The sequence below is a fragment of the Pieris brassicae genome, chromosome 8 (genome assembly GCF_905147105.1).
Source record: "Pieris brassicae chromosome 8, ilPieBrab1.1, whole genome shotgun sequence".
Lineage (NCBI taxonomy): Eukaryota > Metazoa > Arthropoda > Insecta > Lepidoptera > Pieridae > Pieris > Pieris brassicae.
Genome location: NC_059672.1, coordinates 13,725,299 through 13,748,683, shown reverse-complemented (window position 1 = coordinate 13,748,683; position 23,385 = coordinate 13,725,299). Strand labels below are relative to the sequence as shown.

The window sequence follows — 23,385 nt, the reverse complement described above, 5'->3', positions numbered from 1 at the left end:
TCATAAATATACAATATAATTACCAGCTAACAGTCATTATCGAATGATATTCTAATAACTTTTGCTATAACTTGCTAACTTTCTAACTACCGAACACAAAGTTAAATCGATCAAGTTCCATCGAGTTAGCTGATTTATTTGAGGTAAAATAGAATTTTAAATTTCAATTCCATTTTACACACACTCATCCACGCGCCCTACAACCCTTTCAATATTGCCAACAATTTTTCAATTTAATTTTTGCTATTTAAGACGACAGGGTCCGGTAGTATGTATTAAAACACATCATCCGCGTGAAAGCCTTACATAAGTAAGGTATATTTTGTAAGATATTTGATACTTATTTTAATCTCATTTAATTTCAAAAGCTCACACAAGTAAATAGATTTGGTATGTTTCTATGAGCTAATGCTTTACGAGTAAGAGATTAACACTTATTTAATATTATAGTAGTACTAGCTGACCCGGCAAACGTCGTTTTGCCATGTATATTAATTCCAGGAAACATTTGTTTAGTTCAATAAAAATAACCTATCAACTACAATAAAAAATAGGGGTTTATCGTAGAGGGATGACAATTAAGGGTTGTATGTATTTTTGTATTATATTTTTTTTTGTGGTGTACCCCTTATTACTCAGGGGTTTGAAGGATAGATAGTAGCCGATTCTCAGACTTACTAAATATGCATAAAAAATCATAAGCATCGGTCGAGCCGTTTTGTTGTGACACGAGAATTATATATATATAGTATAACAATAAACGCAAAATGTTATTGAAATTTGAAATACTTTGTTATTTCAACAATTTCGAAATATAATTTATAAAGTCCAAAGCAAAGTTTTAATGGATTTAAACTACACCCATCAATTAGCTAAGCCGAGGTAACGTAGAACTCGAAACCACGCCATTTTAAGCCATTCAAGTTGGTTAAAACATAAGTTCAGGTAGAAACTTGCTGAAGTTAAATGTGACTGGAACTATAAACGATTTATGCTTACTGCTGCTTTATGATTTTATCCAGTACCTTGTATTTTGATTTAGCACAAATTGATTTGGTCTAGATTCAAAAACAAAACATTGTCGGCGCTCTAGGAAAGAAATTCAAGATACACTTTAGAAAACGTAGGTTCGTTTCGAACAAACATTTTCAAAATTGGCAACTTAAAATCTCACAATTTTGTCGTAGCAAACACAATGAAAAAGTCTGTAGGTGAATTTAAAAATAAACCAAAATAATGTAATATTAACGATTTTATTATTTGAACATGTAGGTTCATGCCAATATAGAAATACGACCAAACATTTTAACCACACTGGCTGTTTGTAAAAATTTAAAATGTATAAAATATTATACTTACTGCAATGAGATGAAACCAATAAACTGCTTTTCATTTGCGAATGTATTGAACAGACTAGCCGAGTGCAGCGTGCAAACATTTTAAATAGATTGCATACTCAAAATATTATAATTTTTTTCAAAGCAATGTACGGAAAATTTATATCCCAAGAAATAAGCAGATAGTTTTATTACAATTCTATCGAACATGTATTCGGTAGTGGTAAAAAGGTTTCAATAATAGATGGACCAGACATCGTACACAATATACATTGCAGCTACATAGACGTTTTTAACACAATTGTAATATTAAATGTATGTTTCTCAGAAAACCATACAAAATTGATTAACACTCTGCCTTTCTGAATATTATATTAAAAAATATACGCGTATAGCGAACATTTCATTTATATTATCCCCAAGGCGCTCGACGTATCGGGGCCAAGTTAATTGAAATCTTCTACGTGATAAAGTACTTTTAGATGTTATTGAAGAAATAATTATCTATTACTATCTCTTATAAACGAGCAACGGTAAAAAAATATGATTTGAACAAAAGAAAAAAGGGGAATTCCAACTGTCACACCTTTTATTGTATAAAATGTTATGTCTTTAGCCCATCACTGTTGAGTCCATATTGATAAACTTGCTAGTGATGGCCATTCCAACTTTAAAAAAAACTTACTACTAAAGACTGGCAACGAATCCATAGACTAAATTGGTGTTATCTTGGTCAACCCACAGGCTCATTGTACCCTTATTATGAAAATATAAAATAGCTAAATTTATAATGACTGTACCTTTTTAGGTTTCCGTGCAGATAACTTAGGATGAAAGGTGATTTAAATTAATCACTTGTAATGCTAATAGATATGAAGTAATTTATTCAATTTCCAACAATAAGCGGATTAACGTGAAAGCGTAATATGTGTATTCCAACACACTTAGTTCATTCGCCTAGTTGTAATGAGGCTTTGTTGATCAGTTCTGTTGCACTTGGAACACTCCATATGTAAAAGAGATAAATGCCACAGATAACTTTCACCACAGAACTTTATCGATCGATCGAGTTACCCCATATTAATACTTAGCTTTTGATGTTGTAGACTTTTAAGTTGTTTTAATAACCTTTACTGAAGTAAAAAAAACTTTTTTAATCGCAGCAATCATTGCGTCTAAATGTAAATAACATTAAGATTGTTAATGTCATAAAAGTTTTAGTTTTTATAATATATTGTATAGTAAGTAAAACTTTACATACTTACGATACGATATACATCAAATACTATTCAATTTTATGATAACCAGGTTGTTAGCGGAATTTTAATATATTAATTTGACAGTATTATTTTGTTACATATGTATATATGTATATGAGTATCTCTATGTGTGCTAAAGAACATTACTGCGTCTGCTTCAATGATGATCTCTGTGCTTTTAATCTGAAACAAAATCTTTTTCCTAAACTTAATTTATAGCTTCTACAATGTTTATATCACACAATACAAAATCTCCTATCAAAATATGGATATTAGATTCTTTAGAAAACAGCATGAATACAACGTGTTTTAAACATAATACCATTGATTTTTCTATTTAAAGGATATCAGTGCCAATATTCATATTGACGTGAAAGTACATGTAAAACCTTAATAATTAAGAAACCCATTTTTCCATACCAACAAATAGAAGTAAAATGAGTCAATAAATTTAACGCCCTTGCGTTAATGAATGAATTTAATTAGTACTAGACATCGGTGAAAAACGGCATCACCGCGGATTGTCGTTCCAGTTCGGTAGGATCAAAAGAATACCTACAATCGGGACGTAAATAATATTATTTTGTGTATGAAAATTCTTATTTTATGACGTACGAAGCTTAACTTGTGTCAAAATCATAACTTAACTAAATGTTTACTTTCGTGTGTTGGTGTATAAGGCAGGATAACTTTCACTTAAAGAGAATAAAGTAGGATCCATTAATTTAACTTAGTTCTTAGTGCATAATCTCTTTAAACTAAGTTTATGATACTACGTTATTACGGTGCTACGGGGCTACTCCGTAGCAGAGTTATCTAAAGCGCAATGACGCTCTTCTTTGCTTCATTTATTTTGCACTGATCCTAATCCATGCGATTTATATGACAATGCATATCCTTGAAGGTTACATTTGCATTTCAATAAGTTAATACATCTTTAATAAAACATATTGATTAAGGTATGTTGGACTTTAATAAAAATCATCAAGAAATATTTAAACAATACAAAAACATTTTAAGTCAAAAAAGAAAATCAATGCAAGATAATATATTTTATAATATGGTCCAATTTTTCTGGCCTTGCCTGAGTACATTTTTTACATTTGAGCTAGCACAGCACTGAGAATGTAATTTTTTAAATGCTACGTAAATGTTGCTTAACCGCGACATTTATTATCATTTCTTAAATCATAATGTTATAACTTTTGTATGGCTTTAAGAAGAAAATAATTTTGTTTATTATTAATTTCGAAAGTTTGTATTTCAGTAATGCTGTTATTTATGAAAATTTAACGAAATTTTAATGATAAATGCTAATTGTGTACTCGATGCAGTACGAATCGTTCGTGCTCAATTATTAATGAACGCTTAATTATTACATCTCTGTACACATGAAAAATTTAAACCACGTTAAATATGGACTAAATACTGCATACCATAACATAATTCCATACATTTTTGAGTAAGTTATTTAGGATTTTCAACATTTAAATTCAAAAATGATTGTTTCTGTAATGCTAACAAAAAATTACGATATCATCGTAGATTTTCTTGATAATTATAAATGAATATGAAATAATGTTCTCAGTGCTGTCGACATAGGGATAAACAAAAGATGACGTAATTTATAATAAATACAATTCAACATTATAATAAATTTATAAAAACTATGAATATATAAACTTAATACAAGTAGATAAAGAGAAATGAGACTTTAAAAAGTGGTTAAACAACTCGTAGCTTCCTTTCACAAGCAAAGGTCGATAATTTTATCTTGATGCTTTGCAATTACTTAATCTTTTCAGACTGGAAAAGCTTGCAAATACTCTTTGCTAGTTGCTGCTCATTATTTTTTCTAGAATATTACAAAATGTTTAGATTATTGAAAACAAAAGTATGACATATAATATGTTTTCAACAATCTAAACATTTCGTAATATTTTTAGAAGTGTATGAAAATGAAATGAAAAATTTGTAGAAATTTATGAAAATTGTATCTCTTTTTTGGATACATATATTAAAATACAATAGTATAGTTTTCTCATACAGGGGTTCCATATAATTATGTCATCTTCAAACGTAAACTTACCGCGATGTAGTTCTTTTAAAATATCAGTAGCATATTATTACTTTAATCACAATCACTATCGAAGTAACTCGATAAGGCAGCTGATGTTTGGTTATTATTTAAACTGAATGGGTTACAGTAATATGTATATTTCGTGACACGGAACTTTCCTTTCCTTGTAATAATTTGTTAATATGACACTTTGTTTAACAGATGTTCCCGTGCAATGTTAGCCAACCGTATCTCCTACTGGTTGGGCGTGACAGGTCCCTCTTACACTGTAGACTCGGCCTGTTCAAGTTCCCTATACGCAATGGAGCACGCATTCAGAGCCATTCGTGACGGACATTGTGATGCCGCTATCGTCGGAGGATCCAATCTTTGCCTCCATCCCTATGTATCCCTGCAATTTTCCAGGTAACATATAGAAAATATGCAACTTTGTGTTTTGTGATATTTTTTTTATAATTGGGAAGCCAAATCAAATCTGTAAGTGTTACTGTCAATGTTATGCTTCACTGGATTAGAGACTTTACATTCAAAGAATATAAAATTATATAAAAAAAAATTTGTGTTTGTATGGCTATCCCCGCAATTTAAAAGAATGTCGTAAAAAAATTATGATTGCTTTGTAAAAAGCTTACTTTATACACGTTACTAGATTACGGGGATTCAAATTAAATTACGAGATGAATCGATATTTCAAAAACTATCAAGCTCAATATAATTCAGTAATAGCCTCTATATCAATTACTTAATTGTAACGGGAGCACGTTATTGTAATCATAAAATTTCCTTAATAATATAACTAGCCAGTAATATTTTTAAAGTACTAATCAAATTGTCTTATAGATTGGGAGTGTTATCACCAGACGGAAGATGTAAGAGTTTTGACAATAGTGCTAATGGTTACGCTCGGTCTGAAGCCATCGTTGTTTGCTTGCTGCAGAAGGCTAAGGACTCCAGAAGGTATTTTTATTAACACAATCTTATACTAACTAACGATCTACTCCTTAGTTTTTTTTTCAATGCAAAAAGTATAAAAGTAAATAGTTTCTATCTTAACTATATCTAAATGTAACTGGCCAAAAAGAAACAGATGCGGAATTGTGTCTGCGTTATATAACTATGGAAAGTTACTTGACCTTATAGTTTTAAGAGCCAACATCATGACAATCATAGTCACTTCTAATTACATGGACTTATAGCGTCACCTATATTGTTAAAATATATTTTACAATGCTATCTTGTTTGGTCAGTCATACCCTGAAGATACAAAAGAAACTATTATTACAAACCTCTGAACGCAAAACTGAAAAATTCTTCTATATTTATAGAGTGTACGCCCAAGTCCTACATGCGAAGACAAACTGTGACGGTTACAAAGAGCAAGGCATCACATACCCAGCGGGTAATATTCAGAAACTGCTTCTCAATGAGTTCTACGAAGAATGCTCAATTCAACCTAACACCTTAGAGTTTGTGGAGGCCCACGGCACAGGTGCGTAAATTCTTTCTTGAAACTGTCTATATTGATTCCTATTCTATTCACACGCAGAGGTTTCCTTGCTTCAATGACCGGCGAAATAATACTTTCGGTTTGGTGAAACGAGGCTAAAAAAAATATTTAATGAAATACACATTGCTTTATAAGAGTTTACGTGACTTAATCATTAACTGCAAAATACAAAAAATACTGCTTGTATCGTATTTAGATTTTGCAATCCTGCCTTTTTATATTTTTTATCAAACATTCTCCTAATTAAGTATTTTTGCTTGTAATCTGTAAAAGACATATAAAAAAGAACAAGCAGAAAATAATTAAGATTATCATTCAAAGTACAATTCGCGTTACCTCAGGCTTAGATCGAAAACATAAAAGTAATTCGAGAGCTTATTTAACGCGGCGTAGATATATAATGCTCTATATATATAATGGAATTGTACATGGTTTGTACTAACAATGTTCGCAATTTTCAAATCTTAATATGTCTAAACAATGTGTGTAACAAACAAAACTGCTTTTATATATGTGGTGGTAACTGAAAATAGTGTTACAAACACCGCCCAGAAGCAGTATCGACATGAAGTGTGTATGAAGTCTTACGTCCCAATATAAGTCGTTGGAATATCTTTTGTTAGCAAATATTGACCTTGATAATATATCCAATAGAAGAACAGAATAAAATCCTTTAGGTACTCCTTAGTGCAATTCTAATAAACCTTACAATATAAGTAACATCAAGTAAACAAGATATTAGACTAGTGTAAAGTCGGGATTGTTCATACTTATTCTAAGAAGTTTATTTACTTTAAGCACGCTGACATAAAATTAAAAAGCTCTTTCGTCGTTAACTCGCTATTGTCCACGGCACAAAGGCGAAGATAAACCGAGGAAAAATCTTATTTCATGTAAAAACATCACTAAAGGAAACGGTGATTGTTATCTAAACGTGATTTTACAATCGTTTAGAACGGTTACGGTAAATTAGAGATTAAAAACATGATAACGTTTAGTTACATTTGCAACCGACTTTTCAACTAACTAACAATGGCTCTAATAAATATCGTACAAATCGTTGTTGGAATTGTCTACAAACTAATGTCAACGATGTTGTTGAATCAAAGTTTATGTTGAATTTATATGTTTTGATTTTCATAAAATTTATACATTAAATTAAAGAATGTATTAGGACGAAAGAAAACACTTTTTTACCGGATTGAAGCTATGTATTATTATAAACTTATAATTATTTTACATACTTCACGGTCACGGTGACTGTAAAAAAGTGTTTTCTCTCAATGTATAAAAGCTATGTTAACAAAAGACAATACTATGTATAAGGACTTCAATATATTAAATATTTACGTTTCTCTTCCTGTATGTTTATATTATTTTAGTTTAAAATATGTTATTTTTTACTTAACAGGTACAAAAGTAGGAGACCCAGAAGAGTTGCTTGCGATCGATGAAGTGTTTTGTACGGGCAGATCCGAACCACTCAAAATTGGTTCCATCAAGTCTAACTTAGGGCACAGTGAACCTGCCTCCGGTCTTTGCTCTGTGGCTAAGGTATTACATTTCTTAGTATTATAAATGATTAATTATTAAGTTTCTTGTGCCGATTATTCGTCTACTTCTTTGCAAATCATATTAATTATTTTAGTATGAATGCAACCAAAGCCTTTACTAATAACGAAAGCATCACATTCACATCGCCACGCATTTGCATTATTTAATGTTTTCCAGCTTTGCATTGCCTACAGTACTGGCTACATTCCACCGAATCTACACTTTCATAAACGACGAGACGGTGTCAAGGCTCTGGAAGAAGGCCGTCTTGAAGTAATTACAGAAAAGACTCCGTGGAAAAAAGGAATGTCTGGAATAAACTCATTTGGTTTTGGAGGAGCTAACGCCCATATATTGTTGAAAAACGTTGCCCCGACTAAAGTAAGTGAAACGCCAGCCCAAACCTAATAGTTAGTAGCACCACTGGGTTTCCAAAAAAAAAAATTTCCACTAAAATTAACTAAATAATTTTATACAGAGCAAGAAAAGTTACAGTTTATAAGTGTTAAGATAAACAAAACCTATATAAAAACTCTAGGTCAACAATGGCATGCCCTCGGATGACCTGCCTCGTCTAGTTTGCACGTCTGGACGTACTGAATCTGCAGTAGCCAGAATCCTAGATGACTTAGAGTCTAGGACCGTAGATGTTGAATTAATACGACTTTACCATTCCATTCACGAAGAAGATATTGGAGGTCATGTTGTTAGAGGATACTCATTATTAGGTAAGGAAGCAATGGAAATTAAGCTTTACACAGTATATTTATAACATGAAAAGCAAAAGTAATAACAAATAATAATAGAATTTCGGTACTAATCACTAATATAAAATAATTTTTCCATAAACATAAAAATAATAGATTTAAACCGTGATATCTCTACATAGATTGTTTTTGTGTGTTGGACAAATACATAATTAATTATATCACTAAAAACTTACACTAAATTAAACATGTATACATGTACGTCATTTTAGGTTCAACACCAACTAAAGCAGTATCTCTTGCCCGCGATATCCAATACTTCTCTGGCGTCCGTCGTCCCGTTTGGTTCGTGTACAGTGGTATGGGCTCACAATGGGCTGGTATGGCTACTCAGCTAATGAGAATTCCAGTCTTTGCTGCTGCTATTCAGAAGTAAGTGACCGTTTAACTTAGCAAGACTTTGTTGAGACAACCAAATTAACCGTATTAGTTTAATCTAGAATACTAATGAATGTACTATTTTGACTTGTTACCAATTTGTTAAGTTGTATACGACCAAAATTCAAATATTTTTAATTCTAATTAAAATGCATTTCTTTTAATACATCGTTATGTGACCTCAGGTGTCATAAGGCCCTAGAACCTAAAGGCATCAACCTAACAAGAATCATCACAGAACCCGACCCTAAAATTTACGACAACATCCTTAACTCCTTCATCGGAATTGCCGCCGTACAAATTGGTCTCACTGACGTCTTGAAGACTATTGGCATTGAACCCGACTATATTATTGGTGAGTTTCTTACTGTTTAATTAGAAGCTTATAAAGATTTAGGTATTGGTAACTATTGATCTGGAGAACAGCGAGTTTTGATTTTAATAATAGCAGAAGGTAAAGTACTGTAAAGGCACGTGAGGCGGACAGCGAAAAAAAAGTGACGTCGCAGAATGGATTTATAATCGGGTTAATCATACCTCTAGTGCGTATGAACACAAATACGTCATATCTTTTTATGATGTTTATTTTCAAGGTCTTTACAAAAAAATGCTAATTGAAATTATGTACTATGTTTTTCTGAGGAGAGTTTCTAAAAAAATTTAAATTTTTAGCAATTCGTATATAACTTTCTTTTCCTTTTTGATTAGAATATACATTGAGAATATAAAAATTTAGCTTCAAAACCGGAAGTAAAAATTTCAAAAGAGTTTTTCATGAACTCGACCAAAAATACCTCAATGTATATTTTAAGTATATTAGAAAATTCATAGTGGGATGGGAGCTAGTTAGAAAGATAGGCAAATTAATATACATGCATGTCGCACGGAGTTTTAAGTTATATACTAGTTAATGGCAGCTGTATCATTCTCTGTGAGTGTATTCAAGCTCCAACAACAATTTTGATTAGTTATAACAATTTGAATGACTATTAGTTTGAAGTAAAAAGTTACTTAAAAACGTAACAACTACTTAATAATTTTTAATGCACATAAACGAACAATATCAGAAGTTCAAAGAGGAAAATCTAATCGTTAACGTAGGTTTCACAAAGTGTTTTACTTTAAGACCCTTGTATCGTCACCGACCCTGGAAAACATGTAGTATGTGTCTGTATCTACCAAAATATAAAAATTAAAACAAATTTAAAGTGTTTGGTCCCTGTGGCTGCATACCTTTAATGCTGCCAGCATTTCCTCGCTGTATCGCATATTGCGATAGTTTTTCGTTGAGCAACGTATGCACAAGCTCTGGAGTCACCGGGACTATCTACCAGACAACAACTTAAATCTTTAATTATAGTACTTGAGTCTCCAAAGGGAACATGCATGTATTGAACTACTTTATTAGGTTTGATATCTTCTAAGACAAAATAAACAAATAAAGTTAAACAAGGACCCGAGATCTAGCTATTTGGAGTGTTTTTCATTTCAAAAAACTTTGTAGGTCATAGCGTCGGAGAATTAGGTTGCGCATACGCTGACGGCTGTTTCACAGCAGAACAGATGATCTTGTCTGCGTACAGCCGCGGTCTTGCTTCTATCGAAACACTTTTCATCAAGGGCTCCATGGCAGCTGTTGGATTGGGATACAACCAGGTACGAACTTTATCAAATCTATACTTGTATATTCGCTGAATGTTGTATTTACCGACAGTAATTATTTACATATAATATTTGATAAAAATATTTTTAATGTCCACTATATTTAAATATACGAAACTATCAAAACGAATCATAAAAATATCTTACCACAGATCAAATCCCTCTGCCCGCCTGAAATTGAAGTGGCCTGCCACAATGGCCCCGAATCTAGCACCATCTCAGGTCCAGCTGAAATCATGAAGATCTTCGTAGCGAAATTGGTAGAGAAGGGAGTCTTCGCCAAGGAAGTTCCTTGTTCCAACATCGCCTACCACTCCAAATACATCGCTGAGGCTGGTAAGTTTGTATTTTGAAGTTCGGTTTACCTCTTTGTAAATAAAAATATATTTTGGGAATAAATTTAGAATAAGGGGTCCGGAATATCTCTTTCATACGCTTTGCATGTTAACAGTCATTGTTTTCTATTTTAATCAGAAAGAGAGACCGGCACATGTATTATAATCTAGATAAAGCATGCAACTTAAATACACGTAGAATGACTAAAATGATTAACCAGTGTAGAGTGTAAATCATTATTTTGAAGACTGTAAGATCGATATTACTCATAATAACTATCATCAAGTGTTAATTATAAGAAATTTATTAGGACCAAAACTTCTGAAATACCTGAAAGAAGTGATTCCGAGCCCGAAAGCTCGTTCTGAGAAGTGGGTCTCATCGTCTGTTCCTCAGCCATTGTGGAAGGACCCAAAAGCACAATTGTCCTCTGCTGAATATCACACCAACAACTTACTCGTAAGTCTTTTGATTTGTGTTACGCATAAAATATTGACTTTTAATTAAAATGAAGCTTCCATATATGTCACTTCTATTTCGCATTTAAAATTTATAATTAGTAAATTAGAATATTTAACCTAATTTGCTGATTGAGTCAAAATGGATTTGTATAATCTAAATGGAATAAAAAATAATAATTATTATTATCAATAATATTAATTCATAAGATGGTCATTGATTATAATTTTTCATTCAATTGTATAATTTGTCTGTCTTAATTTTGTACACTTACTATGTACGTTGACTGCAGAGGCCAGTTCTCTTCGAAGAGACATCTCGTCTGATCCACCAAAATGCTATTACGATAGAAATAGCACCTCATGGCTTACTCCAAGCTATACTGCGGCGATCGCTAAAGAAGGATGTAATCAACATACCACTCACACAGAAGAACGAGGACAATGTGACTGTTATGTTAAATGCTTTGGGCAAGTAAGTATAACTTTATCATTAAATATTTATATGAAAACTTGAACTCAAAAGAAAAGTAGAATATTTAAATTTATGGTGTATTTCTAAGCAGTTGTTTTATTAAAATAAATAATTATCTCCGACATGTTTGACAAATGTTGTCTAGACATGTAGAAAACAACAACAACTATTAAGGTAGTCTTGCTATTTCTACAATAAAATACATAAAATTAGGGTAGTTTTAAATGAAAAAGTTTAGTGGCAATAGTTTACCCACATTGCCATTTCTAAAATTTTCGGTAAAATTTGATACAATTTTCTTAAAAAAACAGTCCATTTTTTTAACGGTTTTATCTTGAATGTATACCCTAAAATAAAATAAAAACCTTTCAGACTTTACCAAGCTGGATTGAACCCGAAACTGGCGAACCTCTACCCACAGGTGCAATACCCGGTGTCTCTTGGTACACCAATGATCTCGCATCTTGTAGAATGGGAGCATAGTGAAGACTGGTGAGAATGTGCAGAAATATTTGTCAAAAATTACAAAATTAATCAAAATAGAAAATTAAAACAAATTTAAAAAGTTTGTTCCCTGTACCAGTGTAGTGTAGCTTTGATGTTGGCAGCAGTTCCTTGCGGTATAGCGTTACTTGTTCGTTAAGCAAGGAACGCTCTAGTTCTGGAGTCATATTATCTATTAGGTGCCAACTAGAATCTTTAATTAGGGCTTGTGCACTTAAAACAATGCCCATGAGTCTCTCCAAAAAGAACAAAATCAAAGTTGGAGTAAAGAGTATTATTTTGTTCCACCTGCTCTGAGGCTCACCGTAGTTCACTAGCCCACGCCATGGCCCAGTCGTAAACATTTAGAAACAAATACAACTTATAATCGTTACATCTCATCCCTAACTATAATATTTTTTTGTGTAATATTATAAGACACAATCCAAATAAGATTTCCGTTTTTTTTAATATGGCAGATATTTAAAAAAAATATAGCAGATATATGATATAACCTGAAGCTGACGTTACAAAATTGACCAAACCGCATAATATATTGGCTCATACGAAAAACGAGCCGGTATCCCATTTTTCATCACTTATTGCGATGTTCCATAGGTCACCGCAAACTCTTTACGCGTTATTTCGAAACTGGATCAATAGTCCAAGAGTATATAATTACTTATTTAATTTATATGAATTAATTTTAATGTAACACTTAGCATTGCTCTTACTTATCAAACTTACATTGTTCAGCTGACCGATTGTTTCAAGTATTTATTGGAAATGATATTTTATTCAAAATTAATTAATGCGTTAAAATTACTCAGCAAAGTCTATGCATTCATTTTAAAAACTCCTATTCATTTATTTTTATTATTTATACAATATATATTCTTCATAACGTAATTTGAAATTGAGAATGAATGGCTCTTAGACCACAATGCAATAAAGAGTCCAACTGTTATTAATAGCAGCTCATCAATCAGCGGACCGCAAACAAATAGCTAGGGCTGAGCAACTGCGTTCTTTGACTCCATGTGCTTAGGATGCATGGGGATTACCCATATTGTGAGGGATAGAAAGATTCATTCTTTATTGTATAGAAAACAAACAGAACAAAAAGCTTAAAAATTAGGTTACACAAAAAAATAATCATTGCACAACATATGGTCGTCTTCGTCGCATAATACACTCAGGATAAGAATTTAAGTAAGATACATTGTTAAATGTATAAAATATAATGAGCTAAGGAGATTGTAAGGAAAACGATTACGAGAAATTTATATAGTATTCATTAGTACTAATCAGTATCATTTATATTATATAGAAATTATAAAAATATGTATGATAAGTACAAATAAATATTGAGATATATATATATATATGTATTATATAATTTTTCACAGGTATGTTACTTCATACCGCGCTCAAGAGAAGATGAAGTCTGGAGAACGTACGGTCAGGATGTCGATTGTCGACGAGGACAGTGAATATATGACCGGACACGTTATTGATGGTAAAATGGATTTATATGTAATGCTGGGGCATACATAACTAATTTTATGCAGACAAAGGTTTAAGTTATAATAATCAATTTTGTTAAAAATGTCTCCATCCTGCTTTTCTCATAAACTTAACTAAATTTGTAAAATATATATATAAAGTCAGTACAAAAGATACAGTAACGACATTTGGTAATCAAAAAGACAACTGGTACAATACGATGCTATCGAGTACTACCGAGCACTATTTCAAAAATTTATTATCTGTTGGAACTAACTCAATAACATCAGTAATTCCATTGCATAGGTCGTAACCTATACCCAGCGACTGGTTACCTTGTGATGGTATGGGAGACTCTTGGTATGATGATGGGAGAGCTTTACACCGAAATATCTGTGGTCTTCGAAAATGTGCGGTTCCAGCGAGCTACTCCAATACCTAAAGAGGGTAACCTGGAATTCATTGTCATGATACAGAAAGGCAGCGGAAACTTCGAAGTGAGTTCATTAAAATATTATTAAGTACTCTGTATAAAAAAACTCCTGTGTTCCTTTCAAAATCTTTTGTGTTTCATCATATATCGACAATAATACCGTCATGCTAATTAAATTGATTAAACCATGAAAAAGAATTTGCGATCGTAGTTATACATATATTTCGATCGATTGAATACACAAACTGAAACTCAACTTATTCTACATATACTCGTATATCAAGTCAATAAGTTCTTATTTAAAAGTTGTAGCGACACCTACAACAGAACTACTAACTCGAAAGGTCCTAAACTACACATCGATCACGGCATACCCTGAAAACCGCAAACTAAATTATTCCGACCGTTGTGGGTACATTCAAGTTCCAGCCAACCAATAGTTAGACTGGTAAAACCTGGTTGGAGGAAAAGCAGCACCTTCCTGCTCAGTAGATTTGCTTAAAATAGAAACGAATATTTCCAATGTCTATATATCTCAACTTCATAGAATTGATGTTTTTATTTAGATTGTCGAGAGCGGTGCGTCTATTGTATCTGGTCGCATCTACGCCAAGAAGAACGTTGGCAAAGATTACCGCGTGCTCCAAGCAGCACCTGAAGACACTGGAGCAAATGTGAAGCATATGCTCACTAAGGACTTCTACAAGGAATTAAGATTGAGAGGCTATCAATACAGGTAAACATTGCATATCATTATAACCATTGAGACTCCAGAAGTTTTACTGTAAAAATGAGAACTTCCTCCTTCATCTTTTAATATACGAAGTTTATCACCATTTACTGTAACACTCCTAGTTTATTCTGTGTATCCTCTATAGAGATATTCTATTACACTTTTTTCAGTGGTCTCTTCCGAGGTGTGATTGGTTGCAACATTGAAGGAACTCGGGGTCGTGTCGCTTGGGTCAATAACTGGGTCTGCTTCATGGACTGCATGTTGCAACTCAAGATCGTCGGGAATGACACCCGTGGTCTCTTTGTACCGACCAGAATTGAGAAACTCTGCATAGACGCCACCATGCATTATGATGCGGTATCGAAAATGAATCAAGTATCGGATAGGCAATCGTTTGAAGTACGAGTGTACCCAGATGTGGATGTGGTCAGGTAATTGATTGTAAGCTAATATGTATAACCCTCGATTTGGTCACTAAATGTTTGACTATACAATATACAAATATCTTGACTAACAATTCTAGATGTGTCATATGGCCGAATGGAAATATGTTATATTTATATTATGTAGTTTTTCTACAATATTATACTATAACTCATACCTAAGATTACAAGTCAAGGAATTATGTCAACCACATAAAGAAATAAAGAGAACATTATAATCGCATACTACAAAACCTTTTATCCGTATTTAGAGCCGGTGGTGTCGAAGTTCGTGGCCTCCACGCTTCTCCTATCTCCAGAAAAATCCCTCTTGGTGTTCCTGTTTTGGAGAAGAACATATTTGTACCTAACTTTGCAAAAACTAAGATGATGGTATGATATACGATTGTACTTAATAGTTCATTTTATAATTCAATTTACAGTATTTAAGTATAATTATGCCCCTTTAAAAAATGTAATCATTGTATGTCACACTTTTGTTTTATTGTTACACAGAAATCAAAAAATACTAAATATTTTAATTACACTTTTTACGATATTAAAAAATGGCTTATAGGCTAAAATGTTTAAAGTATCGGTTAAGCCAATAATCTGAAAGCTTTTAAACTAATAAAAAACGAATTATGGCTCTTATTGTACTTTTATCCATAGATCGAAGACATACTCAGAGCCAACATACAACTCATTCTTGAGAATATACAAACATTCAAAGTAAAAAGCATCGAATTCGTCGATGAGGAATATAAAACAAACGGCTACGAACCAATTATGGACAAAGTAAGCGACGTTCTTGAAGACTTACCTCTCATACAACCAGAACTATTACTTATCTCAGAAGATACTATTGAAATGCCATCGCACATAGTTGTTGAAAATAAGAAGGTTGCTGGAGAAAGCAACACAGTCTTATTTATTGGTGCTAATCTTCTGAACAGACCTGAGGTAGATAAAATGCATATCTATATTTATTAATAAAAACCACAATTCTTCTGCTCTTAAAACATTTTTTCATCTAGGTCCTGCAACAAGCTATATCAACGCTGCGAGACAAATGTTTTATAATCAGTCGTGAAACGCAACGTCCAAACCCTAAAGACCACGCCGAGAAATATGACATCATCACTATTCAAGATACTGGCGTTGAATACTTGGTCCTATTTAGAAAACGTGTTGGCGCCAAACCAGCAAAATTTATTCATGTTAAAACAGCCGATCAATCATACGCGTGGATTGAACATGTTAAGGAGGAATTGAAGTCGGGTCAGAAAATTGTAATTTATAACCAAGATGAGCCACTCAACGGACTTTTGGGTCTTGTTAATTGTTTGAGAAGGGAGCCGGGTGGCGAGGTTGTATATGGTTTGCTAATCGCTGATCCTGCCGCTCCAACATTCAATCCTGATTTGGAATTCTATGAAGAGCAGTTGGATAAGGATTTGGCTATTAATATTTATCAAGATGTAAGTCTTTAATATCTCTACACCGATGATCTCCGTATATGATTCAGCCATAACTTCTGTTACAAAATGAAAATTCTTTTTTTTTAATGAAGTAATGTAATAAATGCTATTAAAATTTATAATAATAAAATGCATCAATGGCGCTACAACCTTTATAGGTCTGGGCCTCAGATTTCTGTATCTGTTTCATCATCATTTATTAATCAAATAGGCAAGTAGGTGATCAGCCTTCTGTGCCTGACGCACGCCGTCGATGTTTTGGTTCTAAGGCAAGCCGGTTTCCTCACGTTGTCATCCTTCACCGTTCGAGCTAATGTTAAATGTGCACATAAAAATAAAATCCATTGGTGAACAGCCGGGATCGAACTGCAAAAATAAAAAAATGTTCTATTAGAATTGGCCACATTTGGCCTTTAATCTATTTGGCCACGAAACTATGAATTTACGCACTGTTTCCACTGTTATTTTAAAATTTTGTTATTTTAAATTACGTCACAGCTTGCTGCAAAGATTTTTTAAGAGACTCAATGAGACGAGCCGCCGTTGATAGTAGTCTGTCCTGTCCTGATATACGAACGTACGGCTGATACCAAGCTTTTTAAGTGTAGATTATGACCGACGGCTCTATGGCTATGTAAAATGGCGCAAAATTTAAAGAAGTTTTTTTAAATAATATACGTGTTCCAAATTCAAAGTAATTAAAAAGTTAAAAAAAACTAAAAGTTTTTATGTAACAGTATTTATGGCCAGACTAGTTATTAGTGAGTCAATAACTTTCAAAATGTCATCTCTATCATCTATTAATTGAAGGTAGTAAAATTTGAATTCCAAAATTATATATATGTTAAATAATAATATGTTTTAAGGGACAATGGGGTAGCTACCGTCACTTATTACTAGGAGACTTAGAAACAGTTACCGCAAGCCACGGATTCGTCAACACAATCACTATCGGAGATCTGTCTTCGCTCAGATGGCTCGAAGGACCAATTAGACAGAATCAGATTATCAAGAACCCAGAAAAGATTCTTGTTCATGTAAGTTATAATTTAATATTTAGTTAAAGTAATATTTTTCGAGATCTTACATACGATCTTATATATATATATGACGGTGGGAGTAGTGACAAGGAACGAGGAAAGAGGGTAGCACCTAAATAATGGTGCAGAAAGAAACGCGTAGGATTCGCGTGGAAAAAGGAAGGTAGGAACTGACTATGAACGATAGGAAGATTGTTATAGACATTAAAGTCTACTTTTTAAAGGCTTCTGCTTGGTTCGACCCCTCAATCAAACTGAGAGAATTTTTGTAATAAACAAGTTCCGAACTCAAATCGACTACAGAGTCTTAGGTTTATAGACTCGTAGGTTCGAGTGTTAAAGATTAATTTGCTAATATTTAAAATTATGATAAATTACTTTTAATAATAATAATAATAATAATGACTCCGACATATATATAAATATGTATATTGCAATATTGCCTGAGAATAACGTTGTTTATGAGTTATTTTAAGAGATGTTTAATTATTTATACTATATTTACGAATACAACACAATTGATTCCTTTTTTGGTTTAACATGGTAGGGTAGGGTATAAGAAAATTACCTAACTTTATGATATAAATCCAAACGAACTGAACGAACGAAGACACTTCAGAATTTTATAAAAATTATAATAAGAATGCATATATCGACAGGTATATTGTGCAGCGCTGAACTTCCGTGACGTAATGACAGCTATGGGTCGAGTCACAGTGGACGCGGTCGCACGAGGCCGTCTTGCGCAAGAGTGCGTGCAGGGTTTTGAAATCGTCGGCAGAACACCTAAGTAAGGATTTTATTAATTTAGCTACATGTACAAAAAACCTGAGGGTCTAGTTAGGTGATCGGCATTCTTTGAAAGCAGTAGTTGCCTATAAAAAAAAAACTCTGAGGCCAAGGTTGTGGCTATTGGTTATTTTTTAAGTCTTGAAATATTTTACCTAACTTATCTAATTACTGGCAACAGTGGTTCCCGGGTAATGGCTATGGTCCGTAACAGCGGCATGGCAAATATGGTAATGGGAGACCGGGCTCTCATGTGGTGTATCCCTGATGAATGGACCTTCGAAGAGGCTGCTACAGTACCAGTAGCCTACGGCACCGTTTACTATGCTATGGTAAGTCGTATATACTAAGTAATTTAAAATTCTAAAAAATATGTATAACGCTTCAAAGAGTATTTTCAATGTTTAATTATTACTTACTAATGAATTATTCAATTTAACTTATTGTTAAACAGCGTTTTACTAAATAACTAATTCAATTGTAAGCATATTTTAAAATGCTTCCTGTATAGGTTATGGTGGGTCAAATGCAACGCGGTGAATCAATTCTAATCCACGCTGGTTCTGGAGGTGTAGGTCAAGCCGCGATCAATGTGGCATTGCATTATGGCTGTGAGGTATTTACTACCGTGGGTACAGCTGAGAAGAGAGCTTTCATCAAAAAGCTTTTCCCGCAACTTAAAGGTAAGCTATATATATATGTAACCTAACTTGAGGGATTATTTTCAAATTAATAATATTATATTACATTAGATAAAATAAATTTCAGTATTTCAGTTTTGAGTTACGTATTCTTTGATAATTTGATTTTCGTGTATTCTTAAAGTTGTTTTTATATTATTTTAACGTGGGAAATATGGTGACTTTCTCAGACAGTCACATCGGTAACTCTCGTGACAGCTCATTCGAAGACATGATCCGACGGGAGACCAACGGCAAGGGAGTTGATATTGTACTCAACTCCTTGTCTGATGACAAATTACAGGTATTTGCGGATCTATGAGTCGCTTTGCATTTAAATAATATTAAGATATTATTTTGCATCATACATAACAAATCGCTACGTGGTAGTATTAACTGTATGGTTTTAAAATGATTACTAAATTTAGTCTTAATTTTGAAAAGCAGTTACATTACTAGTAATTATTTTTAACTATTAAAGGTAATAATCACGAACATCTAATATTCTTCCTTCTATATATTCTTTTTCAATATTCAAATAGAGTATTTAAAATATTCCAAATTTTATAAATTTGTTGTTGTAAAATAATTAAAAGTGGATTAATAGAAAACTAAAACAAATTTAAAAAGTTTGTTCCCTGGCAGTGTACCTTTAATGCTGGCAGCATTTCTGCGTTGTATTACGATACTTATTCTTCTTATTATTATTAAGACGTGACTTATATCAGATCTGCCGGATATATAAACTGAGGATAAATTTATTCTCCCAGGCCTCAGTCCGTTGTCTCGGCTACCGTGGTCGTTTCCTTGAGATCGGTAAATTCGACATCAGTAACAACACTCCCATCGGGATGTACTTCTTCCTCAAAGAGACCTCCTTCCACGGAATTATGTTGGACTACATCTTCGACCAGAGCTTCGAGTTCAGAAAGGTTCGTTTATTCATTCACTTTAATGTTTCTTCAATAAAATACGGTATAAATTTGAATAAAATAGCATTACGAATTTTTATACAAATATTTGGCCTGAGGTGTTTAATGTTGCCCTATATGTGTTCTCGCTTCTTTAAATTGTTATATATTGTTTTTAAACAACAATAAAGATATAATATTATTGTTTAGTTTAGTTTTTTTTTGTTGGCACCTTGTCACAACCTGTCTATATTCCGAGCTGCTCTCCTCATAAATGTCCCTGTGGCTGTGATGTCGACAAGTTAGGACATCACGGACTCTAATGCCAAACGATAAGCGATATCATACGCCGGTCCCTTGCCACCGTCGACGTGCTACTTGAGCTGACTGGTATTGGACTGGCAAGAGACGAGACGGTATGAGTTTGATTCCATGGAAGATGGGCCGGGTGCTGGTATGGGATGTAAAATGTTCAGACACGCTGGCCCCTTACCATCTACATGGAACCAAGAAGAGAGCCGATGCGGCTTGTGAAGCGGCTGGAAGCGGCTGGAAGCGGCGGCATGCAAATACAGGGTTCTTCAGGGCTTCGAATATGATTTTGTCCCATTCGGTGTAGGTGGAAATCTGAGAGCTGGCAGCTACCTCAAACAAAGAATTAGTTTAACTATTCAAAGAGGGAACGCTGCCAGTATCTTCGGAATAAGGTTTTTAATTTTAGATTCAAAGAATGTTATGCTTAATTAACGTAGTATTTAAATAATACTACATTAATAAATGAATGAAATATACATTGTTTTTAAAATAATGTGCTATATACAGATGTTGCAAGATCTCCTGCTGACGGGAATTGAAAGTGGTGCGGTCCGTCCCCTGACGTACTGTACGTTCCAGAAGAACGAAGTCGAAACTGCCTTTAGGTACATGGCGGCTGGAAAGCATATTGGAAAGGTAACAAGTATACTATTTAATACATTATGTATATGTAAAGTATAAATCTGTATAATTATACTAATCCCGTTTTCTTTTTATTTTGCAGGTAATCATAAAGATTCGCGATGAAGAACGAACCAACCGTCCAGTAAAGCCTACTTACATGCCAGTCGATGTTTTGCCTAGGTGAATATTAATTAATAACTGATACAAATATCAAATAATAATCTTATATAACTTTATATTTATAATATTTTTTATGATTATTAGATTTACGCCTCTTTTGTTAGTTTCATCTTTATCTTTATGTACTTTGATGAGAAGAAGTGTGATATATAAAAAGACTCAAATTAACCATTGACAAAAAAATTTACGATCATAGTTTTTTATCATCTAAAAATTACTTATTATAACATTATATATATTTACACAGTTTAAATATTATTTTGTGTCGCAGATACGTATGTCAGGACGATATGTGTTACGTTGTGGTGGGAGGCCTAGGTGGTTTCGGTCTGGAGTTAGCAGACTGGCTTATCCTCAGAGGAGCGAGAAAAGTACTTCTCACGTCTAGAAGAGGCATCACTAATGGTTACCAATCATCCAGAATGAGGTACTGTATGGTTTAGCTTTAAGTGTATTAAAATTTACAATTGACAACATTTAATATTTTATGTCAACTTAAAGCATACTGTAATTTTAAAATGTAATATTTTGCAATAATATATTTATTGGTAACACACAAGCCTCAGGTACATTTTATGTGTTCCTAATTAAACATTATGATAAAATTAAGTTAAAAATATCACTAGTTCAATAAAAATATGGCCTTAATTAATATTTGGTAAAGCAAAGTAATATGAATTCTATAATGATATATATTACCATTGTTTTCAGAGCATGGGCTGGATACGGCGCCGACGTCCAGATTTCAACCCACGATATCACAACAGATGAAGGCTGTGAAAATATGCTGAAAATGGCTGCAAACATGGGGCCTGTAGAAGCAATTTTCAACTTAGCTGTAGTGCTCAAAGACTCAATCTTCCAAAATCAAACCCCCGAGACTTTTAAGACCTCATATGGACCTAAAGCACAAGCTACGTTGAACTTGGACAAATACTCGAAGAAACTTTGCCCGAAATTGAAGTAAGTTTTATTTACATTTTCCTTGAAAATTTCATCATATTAAAATACCAAATTGTTCATGTCCAAATTTTTAAGGGTATATTTGAAAATTATTTAAAATGCGTCAACAAAACTTCCAAACAAACTTAAAACAGAAAATAATTCAATTCACTAACTAACAAGATACAAGATATTTCTATGTGTATAACAAAAGTATAACATTGAATATTATGGGATCTATTCGAATTAAAATCACTATTTAAAAATTTTAATGCAATTTAGTGTCAAAATAATATTCGCTTGTTTTGATTGATGATTCACTATGCGATCCTAAAACTAATTTAAAACTCTCTCGAATAAATAACAACACGCCAAAGTCCACCAATAATTCATAACAAACGTTAAACTGTGGTAGAAAACTAACGTTTTGGTAATCTGACCCTTCAACTTCAGCCGGGGGCAATAAATCATTTGTTAAGAAATTCCCTACATTTTGTTATTTAGCCAACATTTTAATGAGCATTATGTAATACAAATGCTACTTATAAATGTAGTCGTTGATGGTGTAGTAGAAAATATAATAATGTATAAATTTAAAGACAACGTTTTAGTCACTTTAGTTAATTTTCCCAAAGTAAAACCAACTAAATGAACGCGAGTTTAAAAAGGGTTTAATAAATTTAAAAGTATATATAGAGTATATTTGACAAAACTTTTGAATGCTCATCGCAATGTGTGACCGAGTCGGATTTAACTTTGCAATCAATCAAGTTTTTAAAGCAATACAACTTTTTAATTTTACTATTTTACTTTGCGAATTGCGTAAATAGCGTCGACGAAGTGTTTAAATTGAACTTTGTAAAAGTACACAAAGTTATGAACTAGATTAACAAGACCAATAAACACAACTCTTGGTGTCGATTTATTCCTACAATTTTAAGTATTCAAAGAAGTTGTTTTACATGTCTAACTTACGGGTGTAATTAGAGATAAACATCATCAAAATTTTAAGAAGTTGACATTACTCATA

General features: G+C 32.9%; 1 protein-coding gene across 1 annotated transcript in view; it reads left to right on the top strand.

The window, feature by feature from the left end:
- LOC123712767 (fatty acid synthase-like) overlaps positions 1-23,385 on the top strand; it is a 36,074-nt gene that overhangs the window by 8,480 nt on the left and 4,209 nt on the right. The window contains exons 5-34 of the mRNA XM_045666015.1: positions 4,878-5,081; positions 5,517-5,633; positions 6,002-6,165; positions 7,595-7,737; positions 7,915-8,118; positions 8,276-8,465; positions 8,717-8,876; positions 9,068-9,237; positions 10,387-10,538; positions 10,697-10,880; positions 11,191-11,339; positions 11,632-11,813; positions 12,186-12,305; positions 13,706-13,815; positions 14,109-14,299; positions 14,802-14,971; positions 15,139-15,402; positions 15,666-15,786; positions 16,066-16,356; positions 16,431-16,874; positions 17,741-17,911; positions 18,574-18,704; positions 18,885-19,035; positions 19,215-19,386; positions 19,575-19,687; positions 20,154-20,315; positions 21,117-21,245; positions 21,334-21,413; positions 21,685-21,840; positions 22,125-22,376. Coding sequence (XP_045521971.1) covers positions 4,878-5,081; positions 5,517-5,633; positions 6,002-6,165; positions 7,595-7,737; positions 7,915-8,118; positions 8,276-8,465; positions 8,717-8,876; positions 9,068-9,237; positions 10,387-10,538; positions 10,697-10,880; positions 11,191-11,339; positions 11,632-11,813; positions 12,186-12,305; positions 13,706-13,815; positions 14,109-14,299; positions 14,802-14,971; positions 15,139-15,402; positions 15,666-15,786; positions 16,066-16,356; positions 16,431-16,874; positions 17,741-17,911; positions 18,574-18,704; positions 18,885-19,035; positions 19,215-19,386; positions 19,575-19,687; positions 20,154-20,315; positions 21,117-21,245; positions 21,334-21,413; positions 21,685-21,840; positions 22,125-22,376 — 5,247 coding nt within the window. The remainder of the gene's footprint in view (positions 1-4,877; positions 5,082-5,516; positions 5,634-6,001; positions 6,166-7,594; positions 7,738-7,914; positions 8,119-8,275; positions 8,466-8,716; positions 8,877-9,067; positions 9,238-10,386; positions 10,539-10,696; positions 10,881-11,190; positions 11,340-11,631; positions 11,814-12,185; positions 12,306-13,705; positions 13,816-14,108; positions 14,300-14,801; positions 14,972-15,138; positions 15,403-15,665; positions 15,787-16,065; positions 16,357-16,430; positions 16,875-17,740; positions 17,912-18,573; positions 18,705-18,884; positions 19,036-19,214; positions 19,387-19,574; positions 19,688-20,153; positions 20,316-21,116; positions 21,246-21,333; positions 21,414-21,684; positions 21,841-22,124; positions 22,377-23,385) is intronic.